General features: G+C 36.1%; 1 protein-coding gene across 1 annotated transcript in view; it reads left to right on the top strand.

Moving 5' to 3' along the window:
• Positions 1 to 17,989, top strand: part of PBRM1 (polybromo 1) — a 52,302-nt gene that overhangs the window by 27,807 nt on the left and 6,506 nt on the right. The window contains exons 19-26 of the mRNA XM_029284117.1: positions 480 to 637; positions 1,899 to 2,156; positions 2,469 to 2,614; positions 3,139 to 3,296; positions 3,774 to 3,957; positions 7,144 to 7,354; positions 8,905 to 9,106; positions 15,222 to 15,386. Of these exons, the coding sequence (XP_029139950.1) occupies positions 480 to 637; positions 1,899 to 2,156; positions 2,469 to 2,614; positions 3,139 to 3,296; positions 3,774 to 3,957; positions 7,144 to 7,354; positions 8,905 to 9,106; positions 15,222 to 15,386 (1,482 nt within the window). The remainder of the gene's footprint in view (positions 1 to 479; positions 638 to 1,898; positions 2,157 to 2,468; positions 2,615 to 3,138; positions 3,297 to 3,773; positions 3,958 to 7,143; positions 7,355 to 8,904; positions 9,107 to 15,221; positions 15,387 to 17,989) is intronic.

Here is a 17,989-nt window from a genome sequence, read left to right as displayed (position 1 = left end):
TTATTTCTTTGAAGTAATTCAGAAAGACAACTCCACTTGATTTCATTTGATACCTTTTGGTATGATGATGAGATTGTTATTCTCAACATTGTGTATGATTGGTACAGGTTCCTGTTACTATTCTCTTTAGCATTACTGATAAACAGTAACCTCCTTTTCAACTTTAGTTCCTTTGGGAACTTACCATTCATTCATTCTTAAAATTAAATGTAGTTAAGTGTTATTTCTTTTAAGGTGGGTACACGCCTCAAAAGTTGGCTACTTTTTTTTCAAATTCATCCAGGTATTTTGAATATATTAATACTGAAGATAACAGACCTAAAATGATATATTTCATTTGCTAAAAATCTTCTAAGCAAAGCTTCAGACAGCAACCAGAACACTATAATTGTCTAATATAAAGTGATCTTAAAATTATTATCATAGTTTTGTACAATAACTTTATTGTCTGCAGGTGCTAAACTCTGTCTTGTTTTTAGGGGAAAAATGGTTATATGGCTGCTGGTTTTACCGACCAAATGAAACATTCCATCTTGCCACTAGAAAATTTTTGGAGAAGGAGGTGTTTAAAAGTGATTATTACAACAAAGTTACAGTGAGCAAAATTCTAGGCAAATGTGTGGTTATGTTTGTTAAGGTGAGAAGAATCTAATTGAACTCTTGGGATTAATACTGATCTTTTGCTTGCATCTTACTCTTGGGAATGGAACAAATGGGGAAACTGGCCCTGTCATTGTTGCTTACAACTCCTTCTAGCATGACAGTGCTGGGGCTATTTAGCAATATCTGAAGAGTCTTAGTGTCTCCCTGATTTTTGGTTTATAATAGAAAGTAAACTGTAAATGGTGTCTAATTTATAGAAGCTAAGATACAAGTTATTAGAAACAATAGTTTATTTAAAGGGAGAGAGAAAGGATAATCCCAGTGATGGGATTTTTGACAAGAGATTCAAAAATTCCTCTCATATTGTAATGGATTTTTTGTAAGAGAAAGAGAAAAAGGCCACCTTTGGGTTTCGAGTTTCCAGAAATTAGCCTTATCCCTCTATATCAGAGGTCCCCAACCTTTTGGGCACCAGGGACCAGTTATGTGGAGAGAGGTTTTTCCACGGACTGGAAGGGGCGTGATTTTGTGTGCTATCTGTATCCTGTGGATGAGGCTTTCCTTGTTTGTGCAGACCGGTTGCTGGCATGCCACGGCCCGGTACTGATCCACGGACCAGGGGCTGGGGACCCCTGCTCTATATAACTAAAACATTCAGGTTTGCAGTGGCTTCTAATACTGTAGTATTAGATTAAACATACTTCAAGGGAAGAACAAGGCTCGAGGGATAGGACAGGATAGAATCAGGATGGGAAATCCTTTCTTATTTGTTGGAACTCAACACTGCTGTCACCTTGAGAGGCCTGAATTGCAAAAAGCAGCAGTTTAATTACTCTATTTGATAGTGTTCAGTAAAGTGTTTGATAGTGTTCAGTAAATTAGTTTCCAACGGGTGGAAACTAATCAAGGAGAGAAGCAACCTAGAACTAAGGAGAAACTTCCTGACAGTGAGAACAATTAACCAGTGGAACAACCTGCCTCCAGAAGTGGTGAATGCTCCAACACTGGAAGTTTTTAAGAAGAGACACCTGTCGGTAAACAGGCTTTACCATATCCCAAAGGACGGACTCGTCCCCCAACCTGATGATGACCTCCAAGGTCCCTTCCAACTTTATTATTATTATTATTATTATTATTATTATTATTATTATTATTATTATTATTATTATTATTATTATTATTATTATTATTATTATTATTATTATTATTATTATTATTATTATTAAGTGCTGGCTATTTTCTACTGTCTGCATGTCTGTGTATTGCCCTAACTTTCATTTCTTTCCATCTTACAGGAATATTTTAAGCTATGTCCAGAAAACTTCAGAGATGAAGATGTCTATGTTTGTGAATCACGTTATTCTGCAAAGACAAAGTCTTTTAAGAAAATTAAATTGTGGACTATGCCAATTAGTTCTGTACGATTTGTCCCTCGAGAAGTGCCCTTACCTGTGATTCGTGTTGCATCAGTGTTTGCTAATATAGACAAAATTGATGAAGAAAAACATACCGACGCATCGGAGGATACCAAAACTGTTCTTAGTCTTGAAAAGGTATTTATTTTACAGGAAAGAGTTATTAAAATGGGAATGTGAGTACCTTGAATTTATCTGGACACAGATAATTCTGACTTTGAGACAGATTTCCCATACACTTTGATAATTTTATTATTTTTGGAGGCAAAGGCAACTGTATGTGTAGAGATAAATAAAAGTAATTTATACATTATATATTGGACCTCTATATGGACATTGGTGATCCTACAGAAACATTGCCCCTGGATGTTGCTGAAGATTTCCAATACACTTACTCTCTAATATCAGTTGCATTACTTTTTCTAGTTCATAAATGTTTCTGTATTTCAGGATAAGGAAGACGTTCCAGTAGACATGTCAAACGGAGAACCTGGCTGTCACTACTATGAACAGCTTTGTTACAATGATATGTGGTTAAAGGTCGGAGATTGTGTCTTCATCAAATCGCATGGTTTAGTCCGAGCAAGGGTTGGCAGGTACAACTTTTTTAAAAAATGGTATAGCAATAGCACTTAGATTAATATACTGCTTCACAGTGCTTTACAGTCCTCTCTAAGCAGCTTACAGAGTCAGCACATGGCCCCCAACAATCTGCGTCCTCATTTTACCGACCCTCGGAAGGATGGAAGGCTGTGTATTAGGGTTGATCCTCAGCTAAAAACTGCAGTGGGAAGAGTAGGCCATTTTGCCATTGCTAAATGATGCAGTGCAGTGATGCAATCGCATGATGGCCCACTTTACAATTGCATTGCTTAGCAACAGAAGTTCTGGTCTCAATTGTGGACATAACTTGAGTATCTGCAGTTGCAGAAGGTACAGCAGCAAAAAGGAATATAACTGTCATATAATACATTAATATCATCTTGAAGAAAAATTATCTGTGCGGTTTGGTAAGAGTCCGCAATGATTTCATAGCATAGTCAATCAATACATTAATTGAAAGGAAATGTTAAAATTGAATTTGAAATACTTTGAAGCAGTGATTTTTCTATATTTTCAGAATAGAAAAAATGTGGGTTAGAGATGGAGCTGCCTATTTCTTTGGTCCAATTTTTATTCACCCAGAAGAAACAGAACATGAGCCAACGAAAATGTTTTATAAGAAGGAAGTATTTTTAAGTAACTTGGAAGAGACTTGCCCGATGACATGCATTCTGGGTAATGAAACAATAAAATAAATTTTATTATTATGTTTCAAATTGTACAGTTAAAAAAAGTTGTCACTTCCTTAAATTAATAAAATTGCAAAGTAAAGTTTTATAATAATGAAATTTCTTTAAAAAAATAAGTTGTTTTAGTTTTTAGTTTGCTAACAAGAAAGAAGAAATAGACTCTGAAAACCATCTGGTTCTTTTCTAGAGAAGTAACTTTTGGGAATATTGGACAGCAGATACAGTTTTGTGTCTGCATTAAGGATGCTCATTTGGTATCTGTTGAATCGATGACCGCATAAGCACATGTCGCATTAGGAACCAGTAGTTGTATGCAGCACATTTGACATTAGTTGCTGTATGGCTTATGAGTGCAGTTAATCACCCTGATTGCCACACACATTTTGATATTTCAAAAATTTCAGACATATTACAAATGTTATGCTATGATGAATAAAATACAGCTATTTATCCTTTCTTTTAGGAAAATGTGCTGTTCTGTCTTTCAAAGACTTTCTTTGCTGCAGACCAACTGAAATTCATGAAAATGATGTTCTTCTCTGTGAAAGTCGCTATAATGAAAGTGACAAACAGATGAAAAAATTTAAAGGACTAAAAAGATTTTCTTTGTCTGCTAAGGTAGTAGATGATGAAATTTATTATTTCAGGTAAAGTATGTTTTAATTTTTTAATAAAAATAATATAACTTAATTTGATCATACAACAGAGATGAATACCTCTTTCCAGTAAAATTATAGAACTACTGTGGCTGACAATGTTGAAGGTGATTTAGAGGTCCAGCAGGGCAATAACATTTTATTTCCTTCCCATAATTCCCACGATAAGGCATTGATGAGAGCAATTAGTGCAGTGTCTGTTCCATACCCAGGGCTGAATTCTGATTGTTATAAATCCCAATAATCTCCTACCTCCAGAGTTCACTGTAATTGCTCCTCCTCCACTTTCTCAATAACCAAAAGGGGAAGTTGAGCATAGGAGAATAGGTTTCCATTTGTCTTGGATCCAAAAGAGGCAGCTTAAAACAGAGTAGACCAATATCACTTTCAAAACTATTAGAACTGTTCCTTTCCTCAAGTGAATTAATTATTGCCTGGAACCAGGTCTGTGTCCCCTCTCAGGTCCCTTATCCAACTAAAAATTACAGAGGTTTACTTCACATGCAGTGAAATTAAAATCACAAAGGGCCTGTCTTGTTTCCCTGAGTTAGATAGGCTCAAAAGTCTCCTATGCTTTTTCCAATTCAAAGCTGGACAAGTCCCTGAAATTTAGGGCTGAGAGAAAGTGACTAACCCAAGGATACCAAGCCCAAGGTGTTACTAGAACTCACAGTCTTCTGGTTTCTAGCCTGGTTTCTTAACCTCGACACCAAATTAGCAGAGAAGGAATTATACATTGCTACTCTTATCACCACGGAATAGGATAGATGTTTTACTGGTACCCTCATCTAATCAGACTCACTTCTCATTCTCTGCTCTATTTTTTACAACTATATTTTTCTCTGTATACACATTATAATATTGTCTAATGTGTATGTAGAGAAAAGGATAATTGTAAACAATAAATCAAACAGAACAAGAAACAAAATTAAAACGAGACAAACGGCAGAATGATTTTCATGGAAACTTGTTTTGGAATGTTTTGGAAGTAGGTGAAGAAAATTTAATTATAGGCCTCAAGGATAGCAAATGAAATGTATTCGTTATTTAATTTTATTTTGTTTAAACAATTTATGTAATTACCATCTCAAAAATGACTCTTGAGTTGCACAGTTAAAACAAATTTCACGAGTCCAATAATCAAAACATCCTGGACTGGGTCCTGACCAAATGCCTGGGAAGGAAAACTGGGCCTTCAGAGTTTTACAAAAGGCAGCAGGGTTCGGTTAATCCAGATTTCAGGGGGAATGGTATACCTTAGAGCAGGAATAGTGGCAGAGTGGCAGAGTGACCTAGGTGAAGACACTCATCTCCCATTCAGAAGGTTGAGAGTTCAATCCTAGGAACAGCAGATGCTTCTCAGGGCGCAAAGAGAAAATATGTGTTGCAAACTCCATGCATGTAAGCGTCAGGAAGGGCATCCGGCTAGTAAACACTCAGCTCCATTTGCTCTGACTCTACCCCAAATTAAGAGATTACAGGGTGCTAAAAAAGAAAAACAGCAAGTATGGTGACAGAGATGGGACATCTGGTTCCCATAAAGCAGTGGTTCTCAACCTGTGGGTCGGGACCCCATTTGGGGTCGATCGACCATTTCATGGGGGTCGCCAAGCAAGGCTGTCCGCCATTTTTTTTGTCCGCCATTTTTCCCCCCTTTTCCGGCGGGTGCCTTACCTCCCTTGGGCTGGGCCAGCTGGTGGTCGGCCTGCTCCGTCTCTGCCGCTTGCCAGGTACGCCTCGGCCAGCACAGGGGGCGGAACCACACATGTGCGGCGCTCCCGGGCAAGAAAGTCCTCGACTTACGACCGGTTGGGTAGTCCTCGACTTACGACCAGTTTAGTCCTCGACTTACGACCGGTTTAGTCCTTGACTTACTACCGGTTGGGGTCACGGCATTAAAAAGGTTGAGAACCACTGCCATAAAGTGACATTAAGAGGCGGGACCTGAAGTATGCGGGACCTGAAGTATCACAACTTTTTGGATGTAGAAGTTAGAAAGCAATTAATTGTTAAGAATGTCTGGGAAGGTGTTTGACAGTATTATGATTGAAAGAATAAAAAAGGGGATAATGAGCAACATGTGGGAAACATAGTATGTCATTCAGAGTATGTGCAAGCTCCAGATTCCTTTTGCTTTTTAGCAGGTAAGAATTGCATGAGATAGCGTATCGTATGTTAATTGATTTAGAGACATTGTAAGTTAAAATAAGCAAGTCTGAATTATGGAATGTGTTGTGCAAATAAGGGTTTGAAGTCTGATTGTGATATGGGCAATATATGGCAGAACTAAAACTAGTGTTAATGATTGGAATAAACGTTTCAACAAATGAGTAAGGAATAAGACAAGAATGTGTTGTCCCTTTGGTTTTTTAAAGCATTTATGGATAAAAGTATAAGAAATACTTGTGGTGTCATTAGAGGTGTATTGGTTAAAAGTATGAACGATATATGCTTTATAGATAGAAAATACCCAAATGATTTGCAGCAAAAGTTAAAGTGTGTGGTGCAATAACTCATATAGATTTGAAAATTAATATAAGGTCCCGACATTTGACAGAAAGAAATAATAAAGGATTATACGTTTTACATAAATGGTGAATAATTAGAGCAAGATGAATTTCTGTATCTTGGTACAATGTTTATTAAAGATGTGGAAATGGATGGAAAAATATTAATATAGGCAAATAACGGTAGAAAAACAAGAGTGGTATGTAATCTGATGCAATAAATGAATGGTAGTTGAAAAAAACATTAAAATGGTTGTGTGAAACAGCATGCTTCTGCCCACTGGTTTATTTAGAAATTGGCTTTGTCAGGAGAAACATAAAAGTAAGTTCAATGCAGGAGGATTGATGTACTTTAGAGGTTTATGTATTGAACAAGAAGAAGTGGGGTTAAGTATGAGTGTGGACTGAATTAAAAACTGGGCGACCATAAAGAGCAAACACAGTGTGTGTATTAGCTAGCATATGGGTGTGGTTGAAGCAAAGATGGTTTTCAAGGACAGAAAGATGTGGAGAGGGATAGTGGAAGATACTGATGTAAACTGGGCTTAGCTATGTTTCCCTGACCTGGCACCTAGCATTTGTTTGTTTTACTATTTATTGCTTCTTTCTGTGTTCTAATGAAGATAAAGACTGTGTTTAGTAAATATATACTTTTTCTTTTCTTTTCTAGGAAACCCATTATTCCACAGAAGGAGCCATCTCCACTTTTAGAGAAAAAAATTCAGCAGCTAGAAGCAAAGTTTGCTGAGTTAGAAGGTGGAGAAGAGGATATTGAAGAGATTGGGGAAGAGGAAGGTGAAGTCACAGAAGCACCGACCATACCTCAACTGCAGACTCCGCTCTCCAATGAATTGGATATAATGCCATATACTCCACCACAGGTAATATGACTTACTAAATCATATTGGCAAAATGAAGATATTTTTGTAATGCACTCATGTGTTTATTAAATAAATGTATATGGCTACCCACGTCATATTCATGACTTTGGATGGCTAAGAGTTAAAAAAAATAAAAACATAATAAAAAGAAAACTAAGTTTAAAACAACAGAGAAAACATAACAAACCTGGGAATGTTCAGTTAACATAACCAAGGCCAAGAAATAGTATCAGGGTTCCATGTTTGATGGCAAAGCCAGGTTTTTAATGTGTTGTGAAAAGCTAACACGGTTGGGACAAATCTGATTTCTAGGAGAATGATGTTCCAGAGAACAGGTACCACAGCAGAAAAACATCTCTTCCTGAACCCTGTCAGGTGGCACTTATAGATGGGCCCTGAACAAACCTCTCCTGGCAGATCTCATAGGATAAGTAGACATCACTGGGGAGAAACCTTACCATCAGCCATTATTTAATCCATACAGGCATATAGGTTGGGGGAAAATGTAACTTTGTGGTACTGTGAAACATAAAAATGAACATTCTTGATTGCTGTAAAAAGTAATTTATTTTTTGTTTTTATCCTACCTTTATTATTTTTTATAAATAACTGAAGGCAGCAAATATACCTAATATTCCTCCTCCTTCCTGTTTTCCTCACAACAACCCTGTGAGATGGTTTGGGCTGAAAAACAGTGACAGGCCCAAAGTCACCAGCCAGCTTTCATATTTAAGGCAGTACTAGATCTCATTGTCTCCCGATTTCTAGCTGGTGCCTTAAACATTTGTTAACTCTAAAGTGTGCTATATAACTCTTTTGAATAATAACCAATACAGATAGTCCTCGACTTAAAACCATTTAGTGACCGTTCATTAAATAACTGCACTGAAAAAAGTGACTTATGACCATTTTTCACACTTACAACTGCTGCAGCAACCCCCAAATTCAGACGCTTAGCAATTGGCATGTATTTATGATGGTCGCAGTGTCCTGGGGTCACATGATCACCTTTTGCGACCTTCTGACAAGCAAAGTCAATGGGAAAGCCAGATTCACTTAACAACCATGTTAACTAACTTAATATCTGCAGTGATTCACTTAAAACTGTAGCAAGAAAGCTCATTAAATGGGGTAGAATTCACAAAATTTTGGACTCAATTGTGGTTGTAAGTCAAGGACTATCTGTAGCAGATACACTCCAGCTTGTGAAGATTCTACTGATCTTAGAGCCAATGATGTTACTGTAACATCCAGGTAGAGTACCTGGCATCTGTGTGTTCCCCATTTTAATTTTTTTGTGACTAAGAATTTACAGAAGGTTTCAAATTCATAATAAAGTGTAATATATCCTTATAACTATCCTACAGCTTATAGCTCACATAGAGTTGTGATGGAAGTTGGGTGATCTCTACATAAATAAACTCAAAGCACTTCTATAATGGTCAAAATAGCTGATCTGTGGCAAATAAATACATCTGTATTAAATAAATACATATGAATTTTCTATACATTTATTGCATTCCCTCTTTTTTTTTTTTTTTACTTTGTAGTCCACTCCGAAGTCAATCAAAGGCAGCGTAAAAAAAGAAGGCTCTAAAAGGAAGATCAATATGAGCGGATACATCTTGTTTAGCAGTGAGATGAGAGCTGTCATTAAAGCTCAGCACCCAGATTATTCCTTTGGAGAACTCAGCAGACTGGTTGGAACAGAGTGGAGAAATTTGGAAGCCTCCAAGAAAGCAGAGTATGAAGGTAAATCTAAATCAGAAAAAAAGATGCAATGTCTAAACAGGCAAGTCCAATTTATGTCTTGAAAACGTTAAATAGGTAAATGATTACATCCTGGGCTGCCCATAATAAATTAGATACAGTACATTAGTGATGGTGAAACTAACAGAGGGGTTTGGAAATTACACAAGCAGAAGTAATACAACCAGAGACCTGAATCAGAGAATACCAAGTAATTGAAATGAAACAAGATTAAAAACTGAAAAGTAGACCCAAGAAAAGATTACAGCAGGCATAGGATAGAGAAAGAAATCTGAAATCTGTATGGTAATTTAAAACAATTGGTCCAGGTATTCTGTTACTGGTCTTAAAGCACATTGAAAGAAAGAGTTAGAAAAGTATACTTAAATATTGTTACTGAATAAGAGAACAAGAAAATAAGGCATGGCATAATGTGAAAAAGTATATTTGTTCAAATCTGAAAGACAAAATAGAACAGGAAAGGGCACTGAGTCTTTTTCATGTATATGTTGTTCCTAAACTTTCAGCTGTAAGTCTGAGATGGATGTATGATATAGTAAAACATACAATAAGATTACTTATCAACTAAAATGAGTCTCTGTAGAAAAATAAACCATCCTTTCATTACTTATATAAAACAAAGAATTGCAACTTAATGAAATTTTGTATTTTACTTAAGTTATTGAATCCAGATGTGCTCTTAATACTTTGTCATAGTGATTTAGTTGTTTAAACAACATTTTTTTAAATTTGACAATAAATCTTCATATATTTAAAAAACATATTTTCCTAATCCCAGTCCTAAAATATTTAAAGTTATTGTACTGTTGGAAAATAAATTTATAAACATTGCAGAACGAAAAATTTAATTATTTCAGAAGAAACTGAATTTTTAGATTAAACTTTGTATTGGATCTTTAATTCTTCCATTTAGTTTTTAACTTATGAATTTATTATATCATTTATTTGCAAAAAAAATCGTTCTACTCAATTATCATTTCAAGTAATTTTCCTCCATAGAACTAAGAACATATATCTGTTGCATAATTCCAAATAAAAATTAGGGGTTCCTGTTGATTTCTGTCTTTCGAAACATATATAATCTGTGATTTGGGATCATTCTTTTCATAATGTGTTATTATATTGTTGTTGATATTGTTATTATATAAGACCTGTGGGAGTTAACTATTTGTTTCCACTAATCCTGTGTTTTATTTTGATTAGAATCCATGGGTTGGATTCTGGTTTAGTTGTATTTAGAATAGACCTATTAAAATCAAGGAATAGTGAACTCCTGATTTCAGTGTGCTGGCTCTAAATGTGTAAAGCTTGATCCCAAAACTTTCTTCTGTGACTAAATTTTATTAGTCATTTTGGGTGTGGGTGGAGCAAATAATAGCTAAAACAAAGTCAAGTAATTTGTACTGTTCCTGCAAATGGACAAAGAAGATAATCCAGTCTGAAACTACCAGTGTTTCCCCAAAAATAAGACCCGGTCTTATTTATTCTTTTCACCTCCAAAAGAGGCACCAGGTCTTATTTTCAGAGGATGTCTTTTCCACTCACCCCGCGGCGGCAGCACTGACAGCCCCACCCAGCCGGACCACTTCTTTTGCGGCCGAAGGAGGAGCTTCATTCTGCAGCTGAGGATGGAGCTCCGGTCTGCATTTTGCAATCAGAGCCTTCTGGAAAGGCCTCTGCGGCCGAGAACCTAGCTACGGATTGAATACAATGCAGGCCCGAGCTCCATTGCCAACTGCAGAATGAAGCTGCTCCTTCAGCCGCAGAAGAAGTGGGCCGGCGAGGCAAGTGTCGATCCATGGGAGACCTGGCTGCAATGGTAAGCTCCAACCCCCATACCCCCGCCCTAGCTTGATTTTTAGGCATGCGCCTCACCCCCAAACTTATTTTTGGGGTAGGGCTTATATTAGCCCCCCCAAAAAAATCAAGCTAGGGTTTATTTTCGGGCTAGGTCTTACTTTCAGGGAAACGCAGTACATTAAAAATGAGAAGGAAACATGATTACAATTTTCCTTCTTAAATGTCATTTACGGAATATAAAATGCCACAGAATTTGTATGTCAATAAATACTTTTTAATAAATAATGGAAAATAATTTTAATTGGATTTGTGTTTTGAGTAGAGACAGTCATATACAGCAACAGTTGATTTGAATCTTAATTTTGAGGCTTTGAAAATGGGGCGCTGTGTCCTAGATTTATTTATAGACTACCCACTTTGATTCAGAAGTTAGTTTTGACACAGAAAATTTAATGTCTACATTTAATCAACTATGGGTTTACAGGGATGAAAAGTACACTATTTTCACTTGGACAGAATTGGATGTATTTTAAGAAAAAGTAATATATTATGTCAAGTGAATAGGGCAAGATGGGGATTGTGCTAAACACTTTATTTTACATGGAAGTTACTGATACATTTTCCTTTGCAGAATTGCATTATGTTTCCTTACAGAGTGTGTTCTTTCAGGCTTTTTTGTGCAAAATAGGGTCAGGATATATTACTTACTGGATAGCATTAGTAAACCATTTACAATTAAAAGTTAGTGCTATCAATTGCAAGCTACATATTTCTTTCCCCTGGCATTTTCCTTATGTGATGAATATTGATTTTTACACCTGAGAGGTTCCTCTGAATTGGCTAAAGAGCTGATCTGCTAAAGAGCAAACCAAATTATAATGAATATCTCTGTGCTTAAAAAGCAAAACATTCAAAATTATAATAATCACAAAAATAGCAAAGAAAAATATACACTGAATACCTAAAAGTCTGTTGAAATAAAATTGCTTTAAAGAGTTTCCTGTATATAAGAAGGGTAGGGAGCCATTTGTGTCTTGTTTTGTTAAATGAAGCTAATATCAAGAAGGGCCCATCTCTTGGTCTAAGTCCCTCTAATCTCTGATGGGAGAAAGTAATCTTTGAGCAAGCTCCCCCTTGATAGCAAGAGCAATAGCTCTTAGATTTACTGTATATACTGCTCCATAGTGCTTTACAATACTATGGGCAGTTTATTGTGTCAGCATATTGCCCCCAACAATCTGGGTCTTCATTTTATTGACCTTGGAAGGCTGAGTCAACCTTGAGCTGGTGAGGATCGAGCCCCTGGCTGTGGACAGAGTTAGCCTACAATACTGCATTCTAACCACTGTGCCACCAGTGTTGAATGTTTGAATGATGGGCAGAAACATGTTTGGTAAAGTATTCCTTGATATATCCCAATGCCATGCCATATAAGCCTTTTTAGGAGACAACCAACACTCTTAATTGGGCCCAGAATCCTAATGGATCTCTCTGATTGCTAATCTGAGCCTGCATTTTGTATCAGCTGCAGCTTCCAAGTTATCTCCAAAGGCTTCAATTCCACAAATTCCAAATCCGTTCAGTTCTGTTTGAAATTCAGCCAAATGCACAGCCTTGCTTTAAACTAAAATGTAATGTCCTGACATGCCATGTAAAAAGCATCACACATCTAAAGATTGTTCCTGGCAAATTTTCTGTTGAGCTGAATAATAAGTAAATATAAGTAAAGAAGAATAGATTAACAAATGAAAGAAAGAGTCCTATCATGCCTTTAACATTTCATTTCATCTCAGTCGTTGCAAGCCCTGGTTTGAACAAACTGGGATTGGATATGTTGAATTTGGCAATGAAACTACAAAGTTTAACTCCTGCTTCTACTAATCATTTTTAAATGCTTTGTCATTACTATAATTTCCTTCTCTTTTCTGCTTATATCTAGCACAAATATTTAAGTCAAAATCATTTGTGAAATGTTGTCTGCTATTTTTCTGGTCATAGTCCAAGTTCAGGTTAATAGAATTTGTATGAAAAAAATTAAACTCATGAAAGTATCTTTAGAATTGTTTCAGTTTGATGTTTTTTTTTAAACAATCATTTATAAAAATAGTTAATTCATGTTTTTTCTTAGTTAAATCAAAAGAGAACACATTACTTTTTTCCTGATTCACTAATGAATGCTGCCTTTGATATGAATCATACATCCATCGTAGATACTAAAGAAATTCTTATGTATCCTTACTGTTTATTCCTTCCACCCCCCAATAGATGATATATGTGTAGCATTCCTTGTGTTGTTTGGTTTCATGTTCCCTAAATATATGTTTGAATGGGTTATCACTTATATTCCTATCCTGTTTTTTTTAATACAAAACCCACCCTTTTCTTATTTGACTAATATACAGAAGCGTTTTGAAAACTGAAATGGTACAATAGGAAATGAGTCTTCAATCAGATAATGTATAAATGCTTACCCCATTCTTGATTTTTTTAACAATATTTTCATCATTTATCTTGGAAATAAGAGAGAAATCCTTTGTTCATAGTTTTCCTCCAAAAGGTTAGGGTGAGTAGTGGCAACATTAAGCCCATATCTGTAGTGCAGACATTTTGCAATGACATTAAGAAATACTACTTTAGAGAAGTAAACATTGCCACCTAAAAAGATGTTATATTATTTAGTAAAATTTACCCTAATTGTAAACAGCTAAAGATGTGTTTAAATTACCAAATGCATCAAATGTGTTATAATAAAAACTTAAAAGAACATTACTGAAGGACCACAATAAGAGAAAAGCATTAAAAACTTCTTAACATAGAGAGAAATAGGAGAAAGCTCACACTTGCTGTTCCTTTAACAACACATATTAACAATTCGGGGAAATCTTATTTTAATAGATTAAATGGAAGTAGATGTCCGCTATATACGAATATGCACTAAATACAAAACTACATAATTGCAACAATTTATGTAATAATAGTTTATTAAATGACACAGATTATATCTTTTGCATCAGTTGTCATTTGAGTGATGATATTAATTGCATACATTACCTCATTTGCATCTGCATAATTTGAGTCGTGGTCCTTTGATTGCAAAATCTGTTGTATCAAAGTCTGCTGAATTGAGGTTCCATTGTATTGCCAATTTGGTAAAGAGCAAATAAAGTGTTTTAATAAACGAGTCTTTTTTATCAACTTCAGCCTTAGTAGTAGTAATAACAGGTTAATTCTACGAAAATCAAAGTGGATTTGTAGACAATGGATAGCTCACTTACAGGTAGTCCTTGAGTTATGTCTTTAATGGAGTCTGCCCATCATGGTGGTAACTCATGACAGTCGTAATGTGGGCTGGTCATGTGACTGACCTGATTTTTTGACTGACCTTTTTTTGCAGTTAAGCAAATCTTATGGTCGTTAAGTGAATGCTACAATTGATAAGAGAACTAGTAGTTCACTATGGATGCAGTTTTATTGAAAATCAGAAATAAGTGCTGGTTTTCAGCAAATCCATTGTACCCTGTGGTCACACGACTGCACGACTGATGTCCAGATACATATATTATTTAGCATTAAACAGCTGCCATTCTGTTCATAACACTTTTAGTGTTGCAGTTTTTAAAAAGATGATAAAGAAGAAAGAACATGGCTTAGATTATGAAATCACAAAGGAGGTAGCAAGCTTGCAAACCAATACTTTTTTCTCCTTCCTGTCTTCTGTAGCACATCCCTATCTATTTTATTGCACAATTCCACAATCAGGTAGGACTCAGCAGAACTTCAGATTCAAAGGCAAAAAAGTGCATTGGAACCTTAAACCAAATCTGCTTTCCCCCCAGGAACATGCTGCAGCTGCAGAAGGCAGCCAAATGAGGCTGTGAAAACATACATCTGCTTTAAGAAGTTGCAGACAGATGCTATGTGAGTGAGAGCCCACATGTTCCAGAGCACATTTTTCCCTTAAAATCTGTAGCTGTGCATAGTCGGTTGCTTCCAAATAGGAGAAGATTTTGGGAAGCATAGAAGGGAGGCAGACACAGAAAAATAGCCTCCCGGTCTTTTCTTCTCCCCATGGTTGTCCCGATCTGAGCCCATATTTCTTGAGATCTTTGTGAATTTTAAAAGAATTCATATATTCTTTTTTTTTTGTTTGCAACTGAATAAGTTCAAAATTATATACTGTATTACTAAAATTGTGTGGGCTTTTTTTTCCTACATAAGGCTAAATGATCAGAGAATATTTTTTTTTTTAAAATTCTGGGTCATAAAACAGAACTGAAAATCTAAAATACTTTTGCAGAGCGGGCAGCTAAGGTTGCTGAGCAGCAGGAGAGAGAACGAGCAGCACAGCAACAGCAGCAGAATTCTTCCCCCCGGGCAGGCACTCCTGTCGGGGCTCTTATGGGGGTGGTGCCGCCACCAACACCAATGGGGATGCTCAATCCGCAGTTGACACCTGTTGCAGGTAAAAACAAACAGGGGCTCTGACCATTTTTCCTTCATCCACTTTACCAAACTCTTAACCAATCTAATAAAACTTTCTTCTTAAAATTTACCTTCAAAGCATCCTGATTTTGAGCACAAAAGTTGGTCCCGCTGGTAGAGATATTATATTTAATCATAAGCATGCACTCTTATCCTGAACAGTCCTATAACAGCACTTTTCCTAATCGGCAATCCTACGCCTAGTTTGAATTGTATCCTCTCTATTAACTGTTGGGGTGTTGTTGTTTTTTGCTGTATAATCAGTATATCCTGGGCAAAGTGAATGATTGTACATCTGAAGTGGACTCCAGTCTACAAAAGTTTGTTCAGTAATGAGAATTAGTCAGCAATGTGCCACAAATCTTTGTTCATTTTGCTCACATAATACAATTGATTTTCAGGATCCCATAAGCAACTTTCTTTTACTTTAATGATGTTAAGATGGTAACAAATGAGTATTTTACCTTCATTTGAGAATAAAACTAATGTTACCTTCCAGTTGAAATGATCATGTATGTTTGCAGCAACACACAGGAAATGAAAAAAGTTGCAAGTATTTTTTTTCTAGACCAGGAGGCTTTAGGCTTACATTCACTGAACAGCAGCCTCTCTGTATCACTGTCCCCACTGGTCACTTTGGATGAAACATGAAAAGGTGGCATAATATGGCATACATTAGGTCAGGGGTCCTCAACCTTGGCAACTTTAAGACTTGTGGACTTCAACTCCCAGAATTCCTCAGCCAGCAAAGTCCACAAGTCTTAAAGTTGCCAAGGTTGAGGACCCCTGCATTAGGTCTTGATGTTCCCCTCTATCTCTGGCATGTCTATAAGGAGCAATTTGAAAGATTGTATTCAGTTATCTACCAATATAACTGAACCCAGAAGTATAGTGAACATTAGCTCATGCTTAGAAATTGGACTTTTTGATCAGAGAAGAGCAGAGCAGAGGCTCATGAGTCTCAGGCCCATTCTCACAATGCATATCTTATATCATTTAATGTTACTTTTGAAACGGCCAATGTATGATACAATATTTCAGGTCTTTGTTCAAAGTCTTATTTCGAAACCTTGGTATTAAAGCCTTGCATCACGCTTAAAGTTTGAAAGCAAGGCACTAATTAAACATTTGGTTTTGAAATTTATATGGACCCATTTTCAAACCAATACAGTGTTCTGTGTGTTTTATAGCTATTTCTTTGTTTGAGAAATGTAATGTATATAATTGATTTTGGAAGGATCAATTAATTTATATATCAAACTAATATATTGTTTATTTTTTCTCTTGTATCTCCCATTGTCTGTAGTATATATTCACTTGATATAAAATAAAAAATGCAGCTAATATAATTCTCACAAATGATCATAATATGCTTGCAACATCTAGCATATTATTAATGTTGGTATAGTAAACAACTATTTGTGCTGAATTCAGACTCTTATTATTTGAATTCTGTTCCTAGAACAGGAATTCCAACTTTTTGGTTCTACTTATACCCCCTGTGAATCCCTTCCTTAAATTCGTTCTAGAAGATGAAAGCTCTGAAATTGCATGAAAGGTGCACTGGATAGCAGGCAAAAATAAAATAAGAGAAAATGCTTCTTCCTTTAGCTTCTACTTATAGAATACTCTTCTGTCTCCATGTTTATGCTCCTTTAGGTATTAAACAGTAATTTAGGTTCTACCTGTTGTTTTTTGTCTTCGTCCTTTTTTTTAATGGAGGTGTCACATGAGTGGCATGATACTGTAGGCCTTTGAATTTTTTACTCAGTTCCTGAGCATGCTTAGTTGCGCACTGAATGCTTGTGCTGTGCTTTTGGCTAAGAATGTGACATTTGAGCTATGGAATCCTATTCAAACACTCCCATCAATTACAGTTTGGGAACTTTTGTGTGTCAGCTTCACATGCTGGACTATAAGGGTGCTAGGCTACTTTGGGACTTCTCTAAAGAGAATTGACAACATTTGTGACTTGCTTTGAATGCTTGTTAGGTTCAGTATAAATACTGAGTTAGCTTTATTGTTGGGCATTATGCAGTAGCCAGTGATATTTCCTGTTAATTCAATGTCAGACATGAATATAGTACTCAGTAGTAAGTTCTCCAATGAATTTCTTTGAGCATCCTTATGTTTCTTTTTACATAAGTAATATTCTGAAGAATTTGGTTTTATGAAATATATGGAGGTTGTCAAGGCTGTTGAGAATCTAGTCCAAGAAAGTTTGTATTTTTAAGTAGCGTAAGTTGCAAGGATTCTTTTCTGTGAAGTTTAATTTGTTGATGTGTATATTTTATCTCTCCTTTATTATTTTCATTAAAAAATGAAGACGGTGAACATACCTAATACTCCTTCCTCCTCCTATTTTCCCCACAGTAACAACCTGTAAGATGGGTTCGGCTGAGAGAGCATGGCAGCTGGCTTTCATGCCTAAGGCAGGACTGGGATTCACAGTCTTTTGGTGTCCAGCCTGATGCTTTAACCACTAGACTATCTCTTTCAAAGTTTTCAAAAAAAAAGTGGTGGGGGTTGAGCAAAGACTTCCTGACTAGAGGATTCTTGTCCCAGTTTACATATTTCTACCCC

This window comes from Protobothrops mucrosquamatus, unplaced genomic scaffold, assembly GCF_001527695.2.
Source record: "Protobothrops mucrosquamatus isolate PMUCROS unplaced genomic scaffold, P.Mucros_1.0 scaffold380, whole genome shotgun sequence".
Lineage (NCBI taxonomy): Eukaryota > Metazoa > Chordata > Lepidosauria > Squamata > Viperidae > Protobothrops > Protobothrops mucrosquamatus.
This window is presented reverse-complemented; position numbering and strand designations above follow the sequence as displayed.